Here is a 24,184-nt window from a genome sequence, read left to right as displayed (position 1 = left end):
CATAACGCGCAGTGATCACCAAGTACATGCACCCACTGCCAATGTTTGTGTACACGCGCTCTGACCAATTAGTGCTATGTACTCAGTATTTGCGTGTATTTTTTTGTCAGCATTTTAGTCCCATAATGTCTGGAAAAAGGCCTGAAAGTGTTAATGCTGGAAACGTGAAAAAGTGTCAAGGAAAAGTATCACTTTGGATGCGAAAATTCAAGTGTTACGGCGAATCGAGGGGCTGAGCGTCAGGTGGAAGTGGGTCATGCGTTAGACTTAGCTACATCGGCCATTAGAAAAAAATCTTAATACTGCAGATGTGTTGAAGACCCACCTCGTCTCCCATCGCTGCCATTTGGAGGGACGGCAATTTTTATCCCGCCCCCCCCCCCCCTCGGAGGGAGGGAGCGGGATATTGTAATCATCCGGTTTGTTTGTCTGTTTGTTTGTTTGTTTGTCTGTCTGTTAGCAGCTTTACGGCAAAACGGCTTCAGCAAACACTATCAAATTTAATTCACAGGTGGGCAATGAACCTTGGACGACCCCATTTAATTTTGGGTCCAATTGGATCAAAGGTCAAGGTCAAGGTCACGAAAAGATCAAAATCGTTTTTCGCTCATAACTTCGTCAAAAATGATCTGATTTACTTCAAACTAAGCTAATAGTGATCTATTTGTCACTTATATTCCTACCCATTCATATAGTGAAAATGGGTGGGATTTGTTGTGTCTGGCACCACTTGTTCTTTTTATTTTTGTTTGTACATCTTTTATTTTTTTGTTGGTACTTGCTGATGTTATAATTGCAAATTATTAGTTTTTGTTTATGAAATAATATGATTACCATCTGTGTTGTTATTCACACTATTACTGATACCCCATTGAAGTCCTCATTTACTGTTCATTCTCTTTTCCATAACGCTGACGGAAATGCTTCTCTATGTAAACAATGGTATAATTTGGCCCCTTTTAGCAAATTTCATGAGCGCTCTTTTCTCCAGGAACGCATCCTGACTGCTACCTGAGGTATCAGTCTGTGTTTATGTATATATATCCATCCATAGCACGTAGTACTTGCCAACGAAATGGTGCATTTACAGGATGTATATATATATATATATATATATATATATATATATATATATATATATATATATATATATATATATATATATATATATATATATATATATATATATATATACATATACATATATACATATACATATATACACACTGCCTAGTAAAAGTCTACACCCCCTTTCAAAATTTTCACCTTTTTTGTCTTTCGCCTGAAAATAAATTGCAATGAATAAGACTTTTCCCACCTTTATTTGTACATCGTAACCCAAAACTTTTAAATGAATAACAATTTCTACAGATTTCAGAAAATTAATTAAAAATACAAATGTAAAATATCTTGGTTGGATAAGTGTCCACCCCTCTAATAATAGCAATTGTAAATTATCTCAGGTGTAACCAATCACCTTCAAACTCACACACCAACTTAATTAGCCTCCACCTGTGTTATATTGTCGTGATTCTGATTATTACCCCTGCCACCAAAGGTGAACGATATTTTGTTTTCACCCCTTGCTGTCTGTCTGTTACTTGTAAAATCGAAGATTTTTCAAGTATATTGGTTCGTCGATTTTATTTGTCTGTCTGTCTGTCTGTCTGTCTGTCTGTCTGTTTGTCACCTAAGGTCACAATTCTAAACCGATCATCATGAAACTACCAAGTTGTAAAGGTAGTCTCAACTGAGAAGTCCTGTTGTTTGAGGTAGTTTGATTTTGAGAAGAGGTAGTTTGATTTTGAGGTCAAAGGTCATCTTGAGGTCAATTTTGAGGTTTTGAAATTTTGAAATGATTTTGAAATCATCAAATTTCATCGAAAAATCATCAATTTTCATCTGATTAGCCTGAAAATTAAGCAGCAATTGCATAATGCATCGCTGAATTTGGAAACCAACTATTTTTTTGCGGTCAAAAGGTCAAAGGTCAACTCATGGTCAAACTTCTAAAATCATTAATTTCAATCTGAAAAATAATCAATTTTCATCCGATTGACCTGAGCTTTGATTAAGATTGTGAATTTTAATCTTAATGAAATAGACAATTTGATGTATCCATGGCAACCAATGGAGAGGGGGGTGGATTTTGCAAGTATCGTGCTCTGCACAACATCTTTTTCTCGTTTGTCTGTTGGTTTGTTTGTTGTTCTGTTTGTTTGTTTGTTTTTTCTGTTTGTTTATTTGTGTTCAGGATATCTTAAAAAGTTGTTGATGGATCAGGATGAAATGTTGTGGACAGGTTGAGTGTGTGACAAGGACAAACTGCTTCGAGTTTGGTGAAGATCTGGATCCAGATCCAACTTCTCGAATTTTTGGTGATTCTTCACCATTGAGCGATGAGGCTAAACTAATATATAGCACGATATCTCAAAAAGTTGGAGACGGATTTGGATGAAACTTGGTGGACAGGTTGCGTGTGTGGCAAGGAGGAATTGGTTCGATTTTGGTGAAGATCCAAATCCAAATCTGGATACAAGATTTATTTAATTTTAAAATGATTCTTCACCATTGAGAGAAAGTGCCAAAAAAAGACAATGACCCTAAGCACACACACAGCCAAAGGTACACTTTAGCGGCTCGGGAACAAAAATATAAATGTCCTTGAGTGGCCCATTCAGAGCCCTCACCTAAATCCAATCGAAAATCTGTGGCATGACATGAAGATCGCTGTCCAATTACGCTCCCCATACAACATGACTGAGCTTGAACAGTTTTGTACAGAAGAATGGGCAAATAGTGCCCAATCATTGTATGCAAAGTTTCTCGAGACATATCCAAACAGATTCACAGCTGTAATCGTTGTCAAAGGTGCTTCCACCAAGTATTAACTCAGGCGGGTGGACACTTATCCAACCAAGATATTCTAGTTTTGTATTTTTTATTAATCTTCTGAAATTTTTTGAATTTGTTTTTCATTTGGAAGTTGTGGGTTACGATGTGTAAATAAAGGTGGAAAAAGTCTGATTTCCTGCAATTTAATTTCAGGTTATGAGGTAACAAATGGTGAAAAATTTGAAAAGGGGTGGAGACTTTCTCTAGGGTGTGTGTGTGTGTGTGTGTGTGTGTGTGTGTGTGTGTGTGTGTGTGTGTGTGTGTGTGTGTGTGTGTGTGTGTGTGTGTGTGTGTGTGTGTGTGTGTGTGTGTGTGTGTGTGTGTGTGTGTGTGTGTGTGTGTGTGTGTGTGTGTGTGTGTGTGTGTGTAAAAATATTTTTAAAGAAGAAGGTGCTTCCAACCAAAAGTAAGAACTCAATCGACTGTGCTAATTTGAGCAAAAAAGCGAGAGCTGACCCAGTCTCAGGGCAACGCTTCGCTGGCTTCACAGCCAGCTTCATCAGGCACAATAGACCTTTGTACAGAGGCGTCGATGACTTTGTACTTTGTTGAGGCATCATGGAGGAGGAGAAAAAGCCCCCAAAAAATTGGTGAATGCAAAATAGCCCACAGTCTTTTTTGTGTGTGCATGTTCAAGGCTCGTGGAAAAGCTAGAACACAATGGAACGGAACAAAATGGAAAAGGGAAAATGTCAACAGTCAAGTAGAATTGAGCATGAGAGTGGGATCAAGGGGATTGGAGGGGAGGACACATGAGGGTAAACAAGCAGAACATAACCTGAATGAAACGCAGCAAGAAGAGGAAGGGGAAAGCAGGAATGAAACAGAAAATAAACAAACCAACCAACAACTAACAAATGAAAAGAGGGGAGGGAAACGGGGGAAATCACAATAACTTGGGAATGGGGTCATTTAGGATGGAAGAGATCATTAGTATGGGTGGGGGTAGTGATGAACAGCTGTCTTGAAGTCCTGGAGGGAAGAATGGGACTGAGTAGACTGGGGAAGTTAGTTCCATAGACAAGAGAATAGAGGAACAAATGAGTGGAGATGAGTAGTGAGTCAGGATTTTGGGAGTTTAACAATCGGCGTACTGGTACACCATGTGCATCCTACAGAAACCTGGGAGGGAGAGAGCCAAGAGAGGACAGAGGATGCATGATCAAAAAGGAGGCGGTAGACCACAGAGAGGTCACCAACCGATCTGCAATGCGAAAGTAACAGGCTTAGACACTCAGCTTTGCTGAGCGAGATCCCATTGATTTTGAGGGCCTTGCTTTCCATGGCATCAAGAAGGGCAAGAACTGTGGTGGGGGCACCAGCCAAAAGAGGAGAGCCGTACTCCATGAAGCTGCAATTGAAAGCCTTGTCAAAAGTTCAGATTGGCCAAAGAAAGACCTTGCTTTGAAAAAGGATGCTCAGTCAGTCGCTGGCTTTGGAGGCCATTTTGATTATATGGTCTGCCCAAGAATGATAATGGCTGATGGTTGTTTGAGTGACAACCTCTTTAAGTGGTTTGTTAAGGAAGTCGATGGAAGGTTGTTGCCAGACTGTTCTTTCAGAGAGACAGAGAAAGTGTGTCGGTTTTTTGGGGTTGAACGACATTCCAAGTAGTGTTGGACCAGCTCTTGAATCTATCAAGGTCTGCGGAGAAGGAAGAGGCTGCTCTCTGATGTGTGGGATTTGTTCTAGTTGAAAGTGCTTCCCATGTACACAAAGTGTAGACAAGTTATCCTGCAAGTGTAGGCATGTACACAAAGAGTAGGCAAGTAAACGTCAGCAGCTTTCACAAAGATTTGGCAAGTTATCACCACCCCACCTGAACAAATTGTAAATTACTGCCACCTTCAGTTGAACTTCAATCCTGGCCAGGTAATTTGTGAAAGACTTTGGCAAAAATCTTTCCCTGGTGGAACCCCACATGTAGGTGGGAATGATTGGGGCTATTAACCAAGTTTTTGTCAAAGAAAGTATATATTTAATGATTTTTTAATGTGCGTGCCAAATAGGTATTCATACATTGTAGCAACACCAGTCAGTTTGTGTTGTTTTCTATTTGCTTGTGAAACTAAATTGTCTCCTCCTTCAGCACCAGTCAAGTGGGTTCCCCCCACGTGTGATGGAAATCAAGGTGGAGGAGATGAACGGTGAAACGGTGGGAGATTACAAACCACATTTATCTGCCTGTGCACTTGCACGTGACGTTCTTTCACTCTTCCTTTGTTGGCCAAACTCTATTTTTTTAATTGTATGCAGAAATTTTGGTTAATGGAGGAGCTAAATGACAGGTGATGACAGGTTCACAGGCTTTCAGTGATTGGAAGGGGAATAGGAAAACAAAGGCATTGTACATGAGTGGATTCATGGCAGAAAGGAAATGAGCAGGATTTTGGGGTGGGGGCAGTGAGGGAAATGGTGCTGGTGAGACCAGAAGAGAGCAGGGGTGGATATTGAAGAATGCATGCAACCTCTGCAGCTGGGAGTGGAAGTAGGAGGATGAAAGTGTAGGTGGAGCTGCAGCATCCATCTCTGCAGAGTGAAGCCAGAAGTGAGGGCAATAGAAAACTGAGTCCACCAAACTATCAGGCATGGGTGAAAGGCAGATCTTTGGACTTGGCTTCCGACTGAGATATTCCAATAACACTGAGAGCGTTGGACTTCATCGCCTCCACAGAAGTAAAACGGGAAGTAGCTGCACCAACCCAGACCGGGGATCCATTACTTCATCTATACAGTACACTAGAAGGAGCTTTAAGCAGCTAAAATTTAACTTTGCTGTCCAGAGGCTACCAATGTGTTGGCCTGCCTTGGAACAAATTTGCCAACATTCACTGCAACCGATTTTGAGGCCGAAGAGCTCCAACGACTGCACTTCTTTCAGGAAGTATACAGCGGAGTTAAATGAATGTGGAGGAGTGGTAGGTGTTCGAAGCTCATTCCTTTTTGGGGGGGGGCAGAGAGAGGGGGTAGAGGGATGGAGTGATAGTTTCTAATTTTCCAGTATTGAAGACATGTTCCAGGTAGCTGACCAATGACTTGTTCTTTTCCTGCTCTGCAGAGGTGGATGCTGCAGCAGGTTGCCTCTCAGAAGTGTAGTATATCTTCTTATTTCAGCTAGCTCCCGTTAGAGGTCGCCACAGCGGATCAACCATCTCCATTTCGCTCTATCCTCCACATCTTCCATTGACACTCCAACCACCCGCATGTCTGCCCTCACCGTATCCATGAACCTCTTCTTTGGCCTTCCTCTTCTCCTCCTGCCTGGCGGCTCCATCTTCAACATCCTTCTCCCAATATACTCCGCTTCCCTCCTGTGCACATGTCCAAACCATCTCAATCTCGTCTCTCTCACTTTGTCTCCAAACCGTCCTACCTGCGCTGTCCCTCTAATATACTCATTTCTTATCCTATCCATCCTCGTCACTCCCAACGAGAATCGCAGCATCTTTAACTCTGCCACCTCCAGCTCCGCTTCCTGTCTTTTTGTTAGCGCCACCGCCTCCAAACCATACAACATAGCTGGTCTCACTACCATCTTATATACTTCCCCCTTCACTCTTGCAGCTACCCTTCTGTCACAAATCACTCCTGCAACTCTTCTCCAACCACTCCATCCTGCCTGCACTCTCTTTTTCACTTCTCTCCCACACTCTCCGTTATTTTGGGCAGTTGATCCCAAGTATTCATCATCACCCCTTCAATTTCCAACTTCACACTCATCACTCGGTCAGACACTCTCCTCACCTCCAATACCCTCTTGACATAATCTTCCTTCAGGATTATCCCGACACCATTTCTCCTCCCATCCACACCATGGTAGAACTGTTTGAAACCACCTCCAATGCTCCAAGCCTTACTCCCCATCCACTTGGTTTCTTGTACACACAGTATGTCCACCTTTCTTCTCTCCATCATATCAGCCAACTCTCACCCTTTGCCAGTCATCGTCCCAACATTCAGAGTTCCAACTCTCACCTGCACACTTCTACCCTTCCCCCTCTCCCACTGCCTCCAGACTCGCCTTCCCCGTCTCCTTCTCCTCCTTCGCCCAGCAGTAGCACAATTTCCACTGGTACCCTGCTGACCACCGGTGCCGGTGGCGGTCGTTGGTAACCCAGGCCTCGACCGATCCGGTTTGGAAATTCGTTTTGTTGTCAGCATAATGATTTGGCATAGGTTTTTACGCCGGATGCCCTTCCTGACGCAACCCCGGTCGCCTCTTACGACACACAGGGATATGGTACACCTATTCTAACCGGGGCATACATGTAGTATATATGTATACATATATGTATACATATATATATATATATATATATATATATATATATATATATATATATATATATCAATCTAACATATTCTCCTTTCAGATGGAGAATAGCTATGTAACGCTAAGATTCAGCACAGTGTGGATTCATTCTCCAAATTGTACAAAGGATTATCCAAGGAAGTGAAGAGTTAATTGACGTATATGAAGAATACATTTGGTGTTAAGAATATGGGTAGTGCTTCAAATGCTGCCTTGTGGGACACCAGCCTCGATAAGTAGATCTTGAGACCGAAGGCAATAAAGACCAACCCATTGTTCCTGCTCGCAAAGAAAATCTGGAACTGTTTAAAGGGTCCTTCAGAACTTTGCATACTGCTTGCAAACTACGGCTTGGTGCCAGACAGTATTGAAAGCTCAAGCAATGTCAGGAAAGGTGGTTCTGATCTCTCATTTGAGATTTAGTGCATCAGTCTGTTGTCAAAGTAAAAGCAACATTTCTCTGGTGGATTGGCTTGGCTGAAAGCCAATCTTCTAATCAGAGATTGGAGAGCTGGAGAAGACATAATGCTTAATGTCTGAACCATTTCTTTGAATGCGATTAGAAAAGTGTGAAAGTCTTAAGTTGAGTGTGTCAGACTTGGAACCCTTCTTGTGAATAGAGGTGACATGTGCAACTTTCCGAGATTAATGCACGACACCACCTGAAAAGATCATTTAGAATGGTGAATAAAGAGGAGAAGATAGGGCCAAAGAACAGTTCTTGAGAATTGCCATGTGAATGCTGTCATTAGCTGTTGCTAAAAAGGTGTCAAGATTGACGAGGATCTCCTCAAAATGAGTTGGAGAGAAGTCCACATGCTGCACAGAGCATTCTGTTATGGGGGAAATGGTGATGTGGCGAAGGGATTTGATTACCTTTCCCATTTCAGTAATGACCTTGCTAATATATTCAGCTTTTTCCCAAGCAGTGTCCAAACATTATTCCATCCTTTCGGAGTAGAGGTACAGGAGGGGAATTGATAATGGAGACAGAGTTAGGTTTGCCTTTCAGATGGAGATCACAAGCTGCTTTATGGCGATTGCCTTGCCACACACATGCACTAGCTCGAACCCCACAGGAAATATGTGGCTTTGCTTGAGACATTTTGCTTATTTTCACTGCTCCACAAGCACTTTCAAACGCACCACAGGGCATCCTGTTGTTGTCAACACTTTCTCATCTTCCTTCTAAATGCTGCCTCAAAGAGGTGTGGTTCAGCATCGTAGCATTCATTATTCACTGTACCTTATCATAGTATTGTCGTGAGGATGGAAACCACCTGATAACCACAACTGCAATGCCGGTGACCATGCCGGAGCCAACACTCCAGGGTTTAAACCTTGTGGTCACTGTTACTCGATCGTCTACCGATGCCAAGCGGTAACATCGGCCCATGTTTCAGCACAGTCTGGCACCATGCCAGTTATTAATCTAGATTGCTTTAACTTGAATCCCCCAGCGACCCGGAACAAACCCAAATGTCAGTACAGTAAAGTAAAATGGCCGTAACAGAAGCCTCACGCAGTCTATTAAAAAATAAGTAGATAATCCACACTGTTTATGAAACCCTTGACAGACAGACAGAAATTACACAATGAAAACTACCATAGCTATTGGCGCACGCGCAAGCGCATGCAAACATATATGCACACACACACACACACACACACACACACACACACACACACACACACACACACACACACACACACAACAACAACCTTGCATACAAAAACTGGGCAGAGAGAGATAAAATGGCATGTGATGAATCCCAGGCTCCTGCAGAGCTAGTACACCAGCTGAAGGGAGTGTAGAGTTGTCCAAGTGCGAACAAACCAGAGCCAGGGTGGTGTCCAAGACGCTAAGAGCCCCAAAGTCCAAGAGAGGGAGAATCCAAAGTGCAAGAAAGCCCAGAACGTAAGGACTTCCTGTCAGACCACGGCTTTCTGGGAAAGCCCCGCATTGCCTCCAGGGGTCCACCCTCTGAGTCTAAGCAATGCCACGCCATAAAAGTCTCTGCTCTGAGAAGTTTTACCAATCAAGCATGATGGTGATCCTCCCCCCCCAACTCTTATTCCTCTCCCCCTCACCCCTCCCCAAGGACTTTTGATAAAATCCAGGTCCGTATTTCCACAAAAACAAAGGTCTGCATCCCATGCAGTGAAGGACAGCACTGGGGAGGCGGATTATTCTCCTTCTGTGACATGGAAACATTCCGTATCGCTCTCTATCCTTGCCCTACTTTGTCTGTTTGATATGGAAACAAAAGGGACGAGACGCCTTGTCGCGCTGTCCCCATGTAGAAATACTGAAGACCCCTTACCCCAACCACATGTGCTTAATACATGTTCAAAATGTCATGAGAATATAGGCAAACACACGGTTGTTAAGGCCTTATCTAACTACGGCCCTCTACCCCACAACTGTAACACTCTTGTTCACTGAGGAGGTTTGATTACCGTGACTGAAAAACCTCATTAATTCAGTTATTTATCTTCCCAAGAGAAAGCCACCGCAAAAGATATTCTTGTTCTACTTTTCACCTGCACCACCTTCATTTTGCTCTTGGAAGCAATGGGAAAGGTGGATGTCCACAGTTGTGGCATAAACAGCTTTTTAATTTATTTATTTACAAACCAAATCAAAAGCAGTTCTCTGCAGTGCCAGAGGCTTAAAAGAGAAACAACATGCGAACGTCAAAAACTCACACTTGCTCTATCTGGCCTTTTTTTCACTTTACATGTGGAAAGACATTATGCAACGTGATTGGCCAAGACGTTATGTAACGCTATTTGTTTATACGCCAGCCATGATGTCACAAGTGTTTCATGGTCAGTGGTTGATTATATTTGGTTGTTTCCAAAGAAATTATACTTGGAAATTGAATGAACTTAGACTTGCTGCTTAAACTCCGGATGACAGAACCGAGGTCATTTTGGGACCCCAAGATACATTGTTTTTTCTAATATGTACAAAAAAAAATAACATAAATAATTGCAGATATTTTTCTACTTTTTTCTGTTGTTTTTTTTAAAGCAGAAGTATTTGTTTAGTCATATTTACACTTCAATATTCTAATTGTAGAATAAGACATGAATTATATCTTCCCATGTGGTCATATTGGACCCCATTTCTCCTATTCATGAAAATGACCAAATTGTGTGCTGGGCACAGTGAAGTACAGGAATAAACATCTGTTCCAACCACTGACTGTCAAAAACTGTGTGCACAACACATTGTTACAAATTTGGACTGTATGAGCGACCACGTACACTTTGGGCATGGCTGCAAGAAAATCGAAAGGTCTAATTCGCCGAATAGAATGTTTGTTTGTCCCACAATTCTCCCACCAAAGCCAACGCTCTTCCATCTAATCTGGCTTACTTTCTCGTATGAATGTCAAACAAGATGGCCACCTCATGCCAGCACTTTACAATTTATTCACAATCGTGGCTGTGCAAAGCAACAGGAATGATGGTATAAACACATTATATCAAATAAATATTATACAAAGATGCATACAGATATATGATGTGCCGCGACAAAAGACTAGCATAAAACATGCCCAACAATTAAAAGTCGTGACAAGAACGACCTACTCACTATGGCCAAGGATTTCTATGAAATGGAGGAAAGTCTGGGAATGGCAAGGGAATATCAAATAAAAAGAAGAAATCGACATTGAATGGACAAAAATAAAAAGATAGGGAATTATGGGAATATCCTTGGCAGGGTGATGAATGTGATGCTCGTGACTACATGGTTAGCACTTTTCAACTCCAGGACAGGTAGGACAATCTCTTTTGTGGTGCAGTGATGTGGTCGCTCTCACTCTTGTTTCCGTGATTGGGATGCTCGTCTTCCCGTTTTTCAGCCATTCCACAGTGCCACTAATGCTTGCACTGGCTGTGCTGCAGAGACAGATACATATATATATATATATATATATATATATATATATATATATATATATATATATATATATATATATATATATATATAATATGTCCTCTCACCTTGCATGTTCTCATCTGGTGCTTTCTAAAGCAGCAGACCAAATGAACCCCTCAACCCTACAATGCTCAGCTCCCTCTGCTTACCCATGCTGTTTACAGAGTGATGGTTGAAGCCCTTTGCATGGTGTGGACCCTTTGGAAAAATAATTTTAAAAAGGAGAGTGTTCAGTCTTAACGGGGAGGTGCGTGAAGAGAATACCAGTTTTTGTGGAACAATGTGGCTGTTTATGCTGAAGAATCTGCTGTGATGTCGAAACATGCAATGATGCAAAAAAAAACTGACTTGAAATTCTAAAAAAAAAAATTGTTCTTTAATAATATGCATATCTTTTTTGGGGGAGGAGGGAGACAGATATGATTGTAGGGTGAGGAATGAACAAACACTGAGAGCACATTGACTTTTTGATGTGACCCTCTCACAGACATCACAATCACAGCACAGGTATGCAATCAACGGTCCACACCTCAGCTGCCGTTCCTGCCCATATCCCTGTACCCTTCTTAGCTCCAATGCATCTAGGTACTTTTTCTAACTCCAATTTAAACACATCTACTCTTTCTGTTGCCACTACCTCCCCAGGAGACCATTTCATGGATTGACAACTATTTGAGGGAAACACCACTGCATTACAACCGTCCTAACATTCCTCTTCTTTACTCCAAGACTGTGGCCCCTGGTCCTGTCACCATCCATTCTGCTAAAAATAACAAAAACAATTCCACACTATTTTGTCCACATCTTAAACATCTCAATCAAATCCCCTCATAATCACCTCCTTTCTAATGTAAATTGCTGTCTCCTTCCACCGCTGCTCGTAGCTTAGTCGAGCAAGTTACTCAGAAGTTCGATGAAACACTCAGAAATTGCTCCTTTTGTTGAAATAAATATTTATTAGCATGAATTTCAAAACACAGGTTATTAAGATGTAAGATCTCGCCGATAGATATTTTTTACTCATTTATGTCCCTCCTTAAAATGTAACGTGTCCTTTTCAGGTGAGCTTATTCAAGTTTGCCGAACCTTCAATTCCAAATCCTGTGGATACAGATGACACGGCTCTTTTTGACTCCAGAGATCCTTTCAAGACTGAAGAACTCTTTAAAGATCCATTTGAAGGAAGTGAGTGTTTGTTTTCATTTCGTTTTCAAACAGGTTTGCCTATTTACTGTGCCAGCCAGCATTCAATTTGTTCCATTTGGTTTTGATTAAAGAAAATTGCAAATCTATCAACACTTATCTGATATTGTTAATCTACCCCAGACGATCCATTCAAAGTTGATCCTTTTTCAGAGGATACTTCATCAGGTGAGACTTTTCATGATCTTTTTTAATTTCTGTTTTTTTTACTGTGATTTGTTAAAAATGATTCCTTTTTCAATGTTACCTTTATTTCTGATCATCTGCATATTCCGTACTCATCCGGTGCAGGTTTGGGGGATTAAGTTTGGAGAAAACTGTGGAAGTGGGGAAAGCAAATGGAACTTAAAGGAGTTGGGGAGGAAATGGGAAGGAGGTTGTGTGGTTGATGGTTCATGCAAAGAAGGCCATCCACATGAAACGTTTTAACCACCTGGTAAACTTCTGCCCAGACAGCAACCACACTCGAAGAAAGAAAGCATTGTAACCTGGTTTCAAGAAACCTCCAATTAGACCAGACCACTCGCTACCCAAAGTCGAGGCAGGAATTTGTAATTTGTTCAGGGTGCTGACAATAGCTCACCTTCTCTTTGTCAAGAACACTGTGGGAACTTTAACATCCATCAACTAATGCTGGCAGACAGGACACCCCGTTTTACATTCATTTAAGGCAGCGGTTCTTAACCTGGGGCAAATTGACCACGAGGGGGTTAAACCCCCCCCCCCCATGGTTGTGGGTAAATATTCCAATTCCAAAATGGTGCCATTTTTATCCCTTTCATCAGCAAAATTGTATTGTTCCGACCAAAAATTTCTCGTCTCAGGCCGGCAAAATCACAGAAATGCCACAGGCTTCAAAAAATTTCCTGCACGGTGACGTGTGTGGGGACATGTCTGCTGTTCATATTGATGCACTCCTGAGCTCACGAGCCACCAGGTAAGAAAGTGTAAAAGATGATGTGCGAGAAAAAAAATGCCCCATTTTTTGCCTTCGGTCAGGGTTACCTGAAGCCATGGGAGCAGGCGGTGGGTAGCCATGCATACAGCTGGCACATATTGCCAGTAATTCCTGCATGGCCTTAATGCTCGACAGAGGATTCTCTTTTGAAGAACAATGGCTATGATGATCACCCATACCCATCTAGTGCAGATACTGCTCAGAACAAGGCAATGGCAAACCACTTCCGTACATGCGTACAAAACAATCGTGATCAGAACTCCAAGCGATAAAGCTACCATGCCAGATGATGAGCCCCACCGGTTTTAAAAGTACCCAAAATGGCTACATGGGAAGAGCAAAGTGTTTTGATGAGTAGGACTGGCTGTAATGATGGGACTGGATCAAACTGGCAAAGAAATCCAGTTGCCGAGGTCACCAGAACTGAAAGTCGAACTCTGAGTTTCTCAAACGTTCACAAAATTGGAACATGGAATGTAAGGCCAATGAATCAGGGAAGGTGAGATGTTATAAAAAGAGAGATGGAGAGGACAAGAACTGAAATTTTGAGGTGCATTCACTCCTCTTACTGGTTTAATCTCTACAGTGAGTATGTCACGTGGAAATCAAACTTGGATGACATAGAGACTGAAGTCAGGATTGGAGGAAGATGTATCAACAATCTAAGGAATGCTGACAATGCTACTCTGTTGACAGAAAGTAAAGTGGAGTTGACAATGAAGAAGGAAAGTGAAGAAGCTCGTCTTTGTTTAAACCTCAAAAATATTTAAAACTTGTCAACTGAGAAGATCAACATGTTCAGATTGGAAGATGATCATGTGGAAATCATGAAACGTTTCATCTTCCTGGGTTCTAAGATTGAAGTGAGTGGAGAATGTAGAGGAGAAATCGAAAGACTGTTCGCAATGGGGAGAACTGCAACGTCAGGATTGATAAAGATCTGGAAATACAAGGATGTGATGAAACAAGCCGAGAGGACGACGGTGAATGATCCTGGATTTTCAGTTGCAATGCATGGATATGAGTCATGGACAGTGAGAAAGAAAGAAAGGATGAAGATTGACAGTTTGTAAATATGGTTTTGGAGACGAATGTTAAAAATTCCATGGACTGCAAGAAGAACAAACAAATCAGCACTTGAAGAAATTAGACCATCATGTACATTCGTAGAAGCAATGACGATAAAACAGAAACCGTCATACTTTGGACACATCATGCGTGCAGAAAACTAAAAGTCTGGATAAGTCAACAATGCTTGGTCTGGTTGGGAAGAGAAGAGAAAGAGGCAGACCTTATATGTGCTGCAAGAATGGGGTAAAAGCTGCAACCAAGCTGTCTCTGCCAGAGTTTGAGGAAGCAGTGCAGGATAGGGATGTTTGGAGACATCTGATCATTAATGTCACCAGAAGTTGGACGTGATTTGATGGAACCAGATAACTAGTTTAAGTAGCTGAGCAAAAGCTCCTTCAAACAGAGTGAAAGAGCAGACACATGATCATAGCATCAGGGAGAGATACATAGCCAGAGAGTTTATGGAACAAAGTCATGAAAGCAGCCATAACCATCAATTAGTTAGGGTACCCAGTCTAATGGACTGGGTAACCTATTGTTTTTCTTCGCTTATTTCTTATTTATTCTTTTTCCGCTGGCAATTTGCGGGTTCTTTCGCTTTGAAAATCATTTTCTCAGGAACGGTAAGTCCGATCAACACGAAATTTTCACCATGGTATGTATCTTTTTTGATAGCATACTCAATTGATAATTGTGACATCATAGGTCACGTGGTACAGGTGACTTCTTGAAAAAAAACCGATAAACTTTGGACCTCTGTATCTCTGAAATGGTGCAATGGAAAAATATTTCACTTCATACATTGTAATGACCTCCCAACCAATGGGGAAGAGGGGTGATTTTTTGAGACGTCATCAGTGAAGCGGTATCCCGGTGAAAATTCATCTCTTAGAACGCTGCATATGAAAAATCTGAACTTTCTTTAGCATCATCGACGCAATTCACCATAGAAAAAAAATTGTGACGTCATAAGTGACTTGGTTTGGCAGCCATCTTGTTTTGAATTTTTTTTTTTTTAATCTTCTTCTCCAGAACGGTTGGAAAGATTGAGGCGAAACTTTACACACACATTCCCCATTCCCATAACACATTCCCCATGACGTCCTTTTTCAAGTTTGTCAATTTCTTATTGATAGGTCACATGGTTTGGTGGCCATCTTGAATTTAACCAAGAACCTTCAAACATCTTCTCCAGAACGGCTGGTCAGATCAAGGAGAAACTTCACAAAAGTATTGCTGAGGAGTAGTGCATATAAGTTTGTTAATTTCTAATTGATAGGTCGCATGGTTTGGCAGCCACGTTGGATTCAAGAAAAATATTAAATAATGTTTTCTCTGGAATCACATAACCTATCGAAGCGAAACTTGACCACTGTAATCTACCCCCATGCCTGCATATACGTTAAAAATTATAACGTCACATGTCACATGGTTTGGCTGCCATCTTGGAGAGAAAAACGCACATTGTCCGATAAACACAAAACTTCACAAACATGTTCCACTACACGATTGGAAGCAGACTATAAATTTATGATGTCATAGATCACATGGTTCTTCAGCCATCTTGGATTAAAAATTAAGAAATTTTTAAAATCTTCTTCTCCAGAACGGCTGGACAGATTGAGGCAAAAATTCACACCCACTTTCCCCAAGACATCCTTTCACAAGTTTGTTAATTTCTAATTGATAGGTCACATGGTTTGGCAGCCATATTGAATTTACCCTAAAACCTTCAAACATCTTCTTCTCCAGAATGGCTAGACAGATCAAGGGGAAACTTCACAAACATATTGCACACGAGCAGTGAATATAACTTTGTTAATTTATAATTGATAGGTCACATGGTTTGGTAGCCATGTTAGATTGAAGGATAAATATAAATTAATGTTTATTCTGGAACCACTGCTTCTATATAAGCGAAACTTCACAATTATAATTTAGCTGACATGTGAAACGTGGGTTTAAAATTTCAACCCGATTATCCACGTGGTTTGGCAGCCAGAATTATTTAATTATTTGAATCTGAGAACTTTTAGATTTTTGTTTTTTTTTTTCCAGAAGGCTCGCTTGGCTGCACCTGAATGCGTTTGAGGGTACAGGAATAGCAATTCAATTGATACCGACAATGTCCCCAGGAAAAGGTCTCACTGCATACGTAAGAACTAGATTGAACACTTTGTGCTACTCAGTTCGTAAGTCATCTGTCCCACGCTGTCCCGAAGCAAGGCTGCATTTGTATCACTATGAAATAATGTTTTCTCTGGAACCACTTATCCTATCGAAGGGAAACTTTGCGACTATCATTTAAGTCTCATGTTTTATCAAAGGCGGACGTCTGGGTACCCGGTCATCACTGCCAGCAGTTATGAAGTGGCAGTTCTAGTTTCTCTTAGTTATTGTTAGTTTGTGTGGCCTGAACTATATCTGAGCCCTCTGAAGTCACAAATGCACACCGAGTTCCCAGTGATCAAGTTAATGTCAATGTGCTGAGTTGATTTCATGGGTTAAAATCTTACCCACATGTAGATAATTCTCAGGTGAGCTTATTAACTCTTACTGAACTGGAACAGCACTCGGAACAGCACGTACCTCCGCCAGCCTTAACTGAATAGTTTACATTTTGTATCTCACCGATAGGCCGTGTCTGCATCCGGACCTTAACCAAAATCTAATCAGCTTGTTCTTGTTACCTACCAAACTCATTCACCTAATTTTGTCACAAGTCGTCCACAAATTTTTGAGACATTGTGTATACACATTGTATCATTTTTGGCCCGATCTCTCAATTGTGAAGAATTACTTAACAAAACGAAATGGTATTCCTGGAATACTTACCCCACACAGTCTTGAGAAGGACTTGATGCAAGCCAACTCTTCTGGCGGCAAATTTGGAATTATATCTCTCTACACTTCTGAGGTAAATGTGTACAAATTATACTTTGAAAAGTCTGCTGTGGAGTACATTCATAAGACTTTACAAAGTCGCTTTTATTCTCGTTCTCGACAGTTTTCATAACTACCAAGGCTGATAAAGATGCCAGAATAGATCGATAAAGTGTAAATTCGGATCTTCACCAAAATCAAATCAATTCGTCCATGGCACCCACCAAAGTTGTCCACCAGGTTTCGTGCAAATCCGTCCATAACTTTTTGAGATATTGTGTTATACAACATATTGTTTTAGCCCGATCACTCATTGGTGAAGAATCACTTAAAAATTTCTCGTATCCGGATCCGGATCGAGATCTTCACTGAAGTCAAATTAATTTGTCATTGTTGCACACCTAACCTTTCCACCAAATTTCGTCTGAATTTGTCTTCAACATTTTGAGATAACCTGCTTACAGACAAACAAACTGACAGACACAGGTGAAAACATAACCTCCATCCACTCTGGGGTGCAGAGGTAATGGCTTACTTGTTCTGAAACTCAGTGTTAACCACAGTTTAAAGGTTTAGGTTTATTTTAACTTTAAATTTCAAGGTTTAAAGCTTTTCATAGCTAACTACAGATGTTCAAGGTACTTTTCTGTTGTGATGTTTTTTTCAAATAAAGAATAAATGTGCCTTTTACTATGAAGGTAATGATGTGTGTGTGAGGCACATCACAAAATTTCTGTCACTCCACCGATATAATAGACGTTGTACAATGACAAACTTGATTCCTTTCATATTAATTTACAATCATGCCAACCCACTTCAGCCCACTTTGACCAGCACATGACTAACGCTTTGACCCCAGCACAAAAGGTTTCTTCTCCTTAATGCTGGATGTAGCTGTGTTAACGTCTTCGGCAGATGCAAAATGTTTTTCCCAAAGCTCGTTACTCATTCTGACAAATAAGTAGAGGTTGCATCGAGTTGGGTCAGGTCAATGTGCTGGTTAAGGCAAAACTTCCCACTCCCAGGTCTCTCAAAGGTCACAGACATTGCATTTGACATGTGGATCAACATTGTCATGGAGGAGAATGGTGATGTTTTGAAGAGCTGGATGCCTTCTGTGCACTGCAAATCTCAGACGATCACACACAACCATATAATAGTAGTCACCATATGTTGTTGCAACTTATGGAACTGCCTACTTAAGCCGAATTCTTATACGACTGCAAAATAAAATACCATGAAGACTGAAAAGAAAACCGCTGGGACGATGCTTACTTTGTTGGCTGCTGTTTGGCCTGATTTTTGGATGTGGGGAAACCGGCCCTTTTCACTCTGCTGAATGAGACTGGTTCTTGCTCCAGAAATAATATTTCACAAGAACGTCTGCCTTCCCAGCAAAAATACTGCAGGTGCAGATGCTGTTGATGCAGAGCAAGGCAATTCAGCTTCTGCTTCTCAATGAGGACGTGAAACGCTAATTTTTTCTGTCATCTTTCTTTTCTCCATATCCTCAGTGACAATGAGGACTTTGGGTATTGCCTGCTACCTGAACACGACCCATAATACGTGTTTGTTTCCCCCCCCCCCCCTCTGTGAAAGGATAATATCCAGCGCTGAACACTTTGCAAGTGCAGACCAGTGTGTGAAGAATTGCTAAAAATGGGGGTTGATCGGGAAAGATCATGGTTTTGGATAGGGGGGGTGGGGGTGACCCGCGATGGTGGTGAACAGCTGTCCAGAAGATCTTGAGGGAAGAATGAGATTGAACAGAATGTGCAAGTTGATTCCACAAGCTGGCGAAAAGAGGAATGAATGAGTGGAGGTGAGCAGTGATCCTGGATTTGTGGAGTTTCACCAGAACTTGGTGGCAGACTGTGTGAGCTCTACACATACCCATTGAGGACAAAGCATGGAAAGAGCAGAGGGTGCAAGACCAGAAAGGAGACGGTTGAAGACAGAGAGACCACTGACCTGTCTGCGATGGGAAAGTGAAAGGCCCATAGACTCAGCTTCATTGCAGGAGATTACAGTGATCTTGAAGACCTTGGTTTCCACATTGTCAAGCTGAGCTAGGTGTGAGGCAGAGGCACCAGATTAACAAGAATAGCCAAGAATTTGGATGGCTGCTTCACTGCATTTTTCTGAACCAACCACATTCTTGTTAACATAATGCTATTATTTTGGTTCATGAAACGGAACAAATAGTGTGAGAAACTTGATATTTACCCAACACATTGGGAGATAGCGAGTATACATGAAGCGTTCGTACACAAAAACTTATGAACGCCAAGCATGCCATGATGCAGCTCACAGTGCCGTCTTTGCGATTCCCAAATTGTTGTTCTGCAAAGCTTGATTCACCCCATATAATTATGTACTGCAATTCAACATTTCATTTCAAAAACTGACACACGCCATGCACGCTTTTTAAAAAAAACCCTAATTTATCCATTCAACCAAGTAGTGCGCAGCATCATAGTCACATGATGCAATACGTCACCACCCATGTTCTCATCGCTTCGCCTCACTAAAGACGCCAAAAAACCCCAAATAAGCAAATTTCTTTCAAAATAATGGACAGTTTTGACGATATTGAAGAGCCTGTGTTGATTTCACAATTGGGACATAAAAATAAGCGGCTTCCAGGCAATTCTGCTCGAGCTGTGGTGAAGAGAGCTCGGCATGGTGGTTGTGGTGAAGAGAGCTCGGCATGGTGGTGATGGTAAAAATCCAGCTATTTCATTTGCACACAATGTATGCGATTATGTGCGTGACATCCACCCTGTCTACTGATGATCTCGCATCAATGGGCAGCTTCATTCTACAGAAAATAAAGTCAAACAGGATGCGAAGGAGGCTTAAAGTTGAAGATGTAAATAAACACAGCCAGGGATGTCACAGTGAAGTACTTCCTTCTGAAGGCAAATAAAGAAAGGATTCCTGTATGCAAGACTTCAAACATCAGCATATTGTGTGAGGAAAGTCGGGAATGGTCTCATTTAGTCTTTTGTTTTTTTGTTTCCAAATCAAATATGTAAAAAAAGAGGGCTGACAGGATGGGCCAAGACCAAGATGTACGCACACTCGCCTCTGAGCTGTCTCGCCTGGGTTCAAATCCAGATCCAGCTAAAAACTGTCAGTCCAGTGTTTCACAGGCAGGGTGATATTCATCAATGTGTGCGCCGTCCCTCGGATGCATGTTAAACTGGGCGTCCCTTAAGTCAGCATTCGTTGGTGGACATTAAAGATCCCAGGGTGCCCTTCACAAAGAGTAGGTGAGCTCTGCTGGATCTCTGTGTAGTGGGAATTAAAGGTTGTGTTATTTGAATAAAATCCCACCTTGTCGAATGCCCTGAAAAATCCGAGCATGACTGGCCTTTGCTTCCGCCGGAATGGTTTTCAAAGCTGATGTGATGTACAAGCCAGTGTTGGATTGGTGAATCCAAAGCAACCCCCCCCCCCCCAAAAAAAAAACTTTGAGTTTTATTGCCGCAAACTTTTTATATTCAGATTAACACCATTTCAATGTGCATTAGTGATTGTAATCAAATTTCTGCTGATTCTGTGAGGCCTTAATACCAAAGAAAGTTGACTGGATTTGTCTACTTTTGCAAAAAAAATCAGGTTGTGGATTTATTGGCTTTTCACAAAAAACAAATTCAAAACTATCAAATTATGATTTTTAAATTATATTTAGATTTGTGAAATTCTGGCTTTCTGTTACTTTGTTTACATCAATTTAGGATCACCCATTTTGGAATTGATATGTTATACCAAGAAAGTACATTAAACAATGGTGATTTACCAAAAATTGGTAAAATGGATTTATCAGTTTTTGTGTTTGAACTCTTCACATGTAATTTTGTCATCACCACTTTTTTTTTATTTTTCTTGGTCATCACCATCACCACATCACCATAATTTTGTCATGTCATCACTTTTTTCTTAAAAGTTACAAGCAGAGTGGCACAATTTTTGGGATGACCCTTGCGTATTAATCGGTTATTGAGTGAGAGTTGTAAGTTGCAGCTGCCGCATATGGACATTGCATGTTATCCTTGAGCAAGACCCTTTTTAGCTGCCCACCATATTGATGATGGTGCCCACCACCCAGTGTTCGAAGAACAGAGAGCTGAAGTGATACCCCCGGCGTGAGCGTCAGCGTGAGCGTGAAAATGTTAAAGTTTTTGGTGCAAGTTATTTCCTTTCTAATGTTTTTATCTACCACACTATTTTTTACAATATACAAATACATATATTGCTTTAAAATTATTTAGATCAGACTTCACTGCAATGCTTTATAAAAAATATTATTAGACTAGTCTTTTAAAAAAGAAAAAAAAAAAAATGTATAGACAGGTGAGCATTGGGTGGCTTTGACACCAACTCTGCTTTTTTTCCTTTACATCGGCAGTCTTATCTTATAGACCAGGTCAGATTTGGAAAAAAAAGGTGCTCGGGCCTGATCGTAACTGTCGACATCATACAATCCATCCAACTTGCAAATGAAGATCTCTGATGACTTGATGATTTCATCAGTGATGTCACGTTCACCCAGACTGTTCAACAACAAATGGTGTTCCTTGAACATGAGCCAAGCAGTTAACTTGGAGTGACCAAATAGCTGTGACGTGCTGCCGCATCCAGTAATGGAGTGAAATCTGATTATTGTTTGTACTCGTGGAATAGTAAGCTTGCTATGGATGTCATGTACTGGCTAATGTTGTGTCAAGACTTAACATATTTCAATAGCTGATTGTGTGCCCAGACTGATGGAATAACTCCACCAAGTGCTTTGAGCGAGTGCCCTGATGAAGTGTGCTACCAAGACCGACATGTTTGGGTGTCAGATATCAATCTCCATTAACTATGTACACGAGATCTTGTGCGATATTGTGAAGCCATACTTGTGTAAGTTTCTCTTCCTTTCATGTGGTATTTGTATCTGAGCCATCTTCAATCTCCTGTAAGAGTTGCTGCCCACCTGTAATTAGATTGAGGAACATGTACAGGCTGTCGGGTACACGTTGTATGGCCCTTTCCTCACTCATGCTTCGTTGTTCATTTTTAGGTCATCTCTACCGCGATGACCTAATAAAGCCGGACCAAATATCCGTCCGTCCGTACGTCCGTCCGTCAACAATTTTTCTTTCCGATCTTGATGAAACTTAGTTTGTGGGTAGAGGTCGATGAGTGTTGCACAACGATATAACTTTTGCCCGGATTCGAGGTCAGGGTCAAGGTCACGAGGTCACGAAAGTTGTGAAAGTCGCCATTTTCAAAACCTATCATGTCTCTCATTTTAGGAGATATCTGGCAACGGTTCATCGATTATGATAGTAAAAAAACATTAGAGAGATGACCGTCACCCCCACACGGGGGTAATTTGTTAACTTTAATTTGTGATAGGATGGCACTTAAGTGCAGTGCAACATGAACCATAGACAGAAATGAGTCCTCCTTGTCATGCTGACATTGTGGAATAGTCGTCTCAACTTATTCATTGTTTTTTTCATTTCAGATATGGGGACATGCTAAAATTGTACGGGTGCAAGGACGGTGTCGGGGGCTCTGTTCGTAGTTGATCACTGTTTATTTTGGCTGTTTATTTTGTCATCTGCGTTCTGCATTTGAATTTCATGCACTGTAACAGCTCAAGTGATATTTCCCACCAAGCGTTGGCTTAATGGTTCAGGTGGTCGACTTGGGATCCGAAGATCCTGAGTTCAAATCCAACTCGACTGTTGAATTAATACCAGGTGGGGTTGACTCTGCCTGTCATCCTTCCGAGGTCGGCAAAATGAGTGCTATCTTGCTGGTATCCTGTGTCGGAGTGGTGACCCGTCCAGCATTGTGTCCAAGACTGCTTTGGCAGCACCAACGCTCTGCACATAGTATGGTCCCAATGGATGGATGGATGGAGTACAAAAATCCTTGACACATGCAGCACAGAGATCATTGACACATTCAAGCCGGACCCTCATTATGTGGTCGTACACACCAGCAGCAAGTATTGCATCACTCACTTGCATTTCCTGGATATCATGAATTTTTTCTTTTATGTTTTCTTGGCAAAATATACAGCAATTCCAGTGAACAGTTGGTGACTCGCTTGGTAACTGTACTTGTGGCATCATGGTTGAAGTAGATGAACTAGATGTGGAACAGACTTTGGATTGCTGTGCTTTGCCACCAAGTGTCTTCAATCTGTTGATTTTTCTCCTCACTTCTGTATGATGAACGTCAGTCGTTATGCCAGATAATTGACAGCAGTGGTGTCTGTGAGAAAGCATGGTTAAGCCTTTCAGTAGCTCTCCAGAAATTTGTTTTTCCATACCTCGTTCTGAACCTGAACCATGTCGGACATCATCGATTGTCTTCAATCCTGTTGGTGTCGATGTTGGAAGCTTTTGGTTCTTGTCCTCTTGACATATACATTTCTCCAAGTCAACTTGTGGTGTACCTCTCTTCCGAGTATAATTGGTTGAGTCCTCCATGTTAATGAGTTTTAAAAAGCCTACAAAAGTTAAATCGGCGAAAGTTACTTCACAAAGACCTTGGACATTGTCGCATGGTTATTCTAACCAAAGCTTAACTGAAGGACATATCTCTATACTTATCACGACAGTCAAAACTTGCAGTGTACCATTGCACTAACTCAAAATACCTGAATTGCTTATGTATGAGCTGTAAAGGATGAAACTTTGATGAATCTGAAACAAACATTGTCCAGATTATTAAGCAATTAAAACATTTGATGTTGACCAAAAAGTTTGAATGAATCATATCGAAGTGTACGTCTGCCACCTGAAGGGTTAATGTAACCCAAAAATGGTGCAAGTGTGTATTATGATATGCTCTATTTAATCCTTTGGAAATAAAGCCTGGTGTTGGCTTAGTGGTTAGGGTG

General features: G+C 41.3%; 1 protein-coding gene across 5 annotated transcripts in view; it reads left to right on the top strand.

The window, feature by feature from the left end:
• The window catches only part of LOC147024977 (uncharacterized), a 196,278-nt gene that overhangs the window by 149,227 nt on the left and 22,867 nt on the right, over positions 1 to 24,184 (top strand). For 4 of the 5 annotated variants that reach the window (XM_085885471.1, XM_085885469.1, XM_085885472.1 and 1 more), the window contains 3 exons: positions 4,985 to 5,050; positions 12,221 to 12,344; positions 12,486 to 12,530. In XM_085885471.1, the coding sequence (XP_085741597.1) occupies positions 4,985 to 5,050; positions 12,221 to 12,344; positions 12,486 to 12,530 (235 nt within the window). The remainder of the gene's footprint in view (positions 1 to 4,984; positions 5,051 to 12,220; positions 12,345 to 12,485; positions 12,531 to 24,184) is intronic. The other variant, XM_085885470.1, reaches the window with a different exon arrangement.

Source organism: Eptatretus burgeri, chromosome 6, assembly GCF_056783735.1.
Source record: "Eptatretus burgeri isolate ZD-2024b chromosome 6, Ebu_testis_v1, whole genome shotgun sequence".
NCBI classification, from domain to species: Eukaryota; Metazoa; Chordata; class Myxini; order Myxiniformes; family Myxinidae; genus Eptatretus; species Eptatretus burgeri.
Note: the sequence above shows the minus strand (reverse complement) of the source record. Positions and strands in the feature narration are given on the sequence as shown.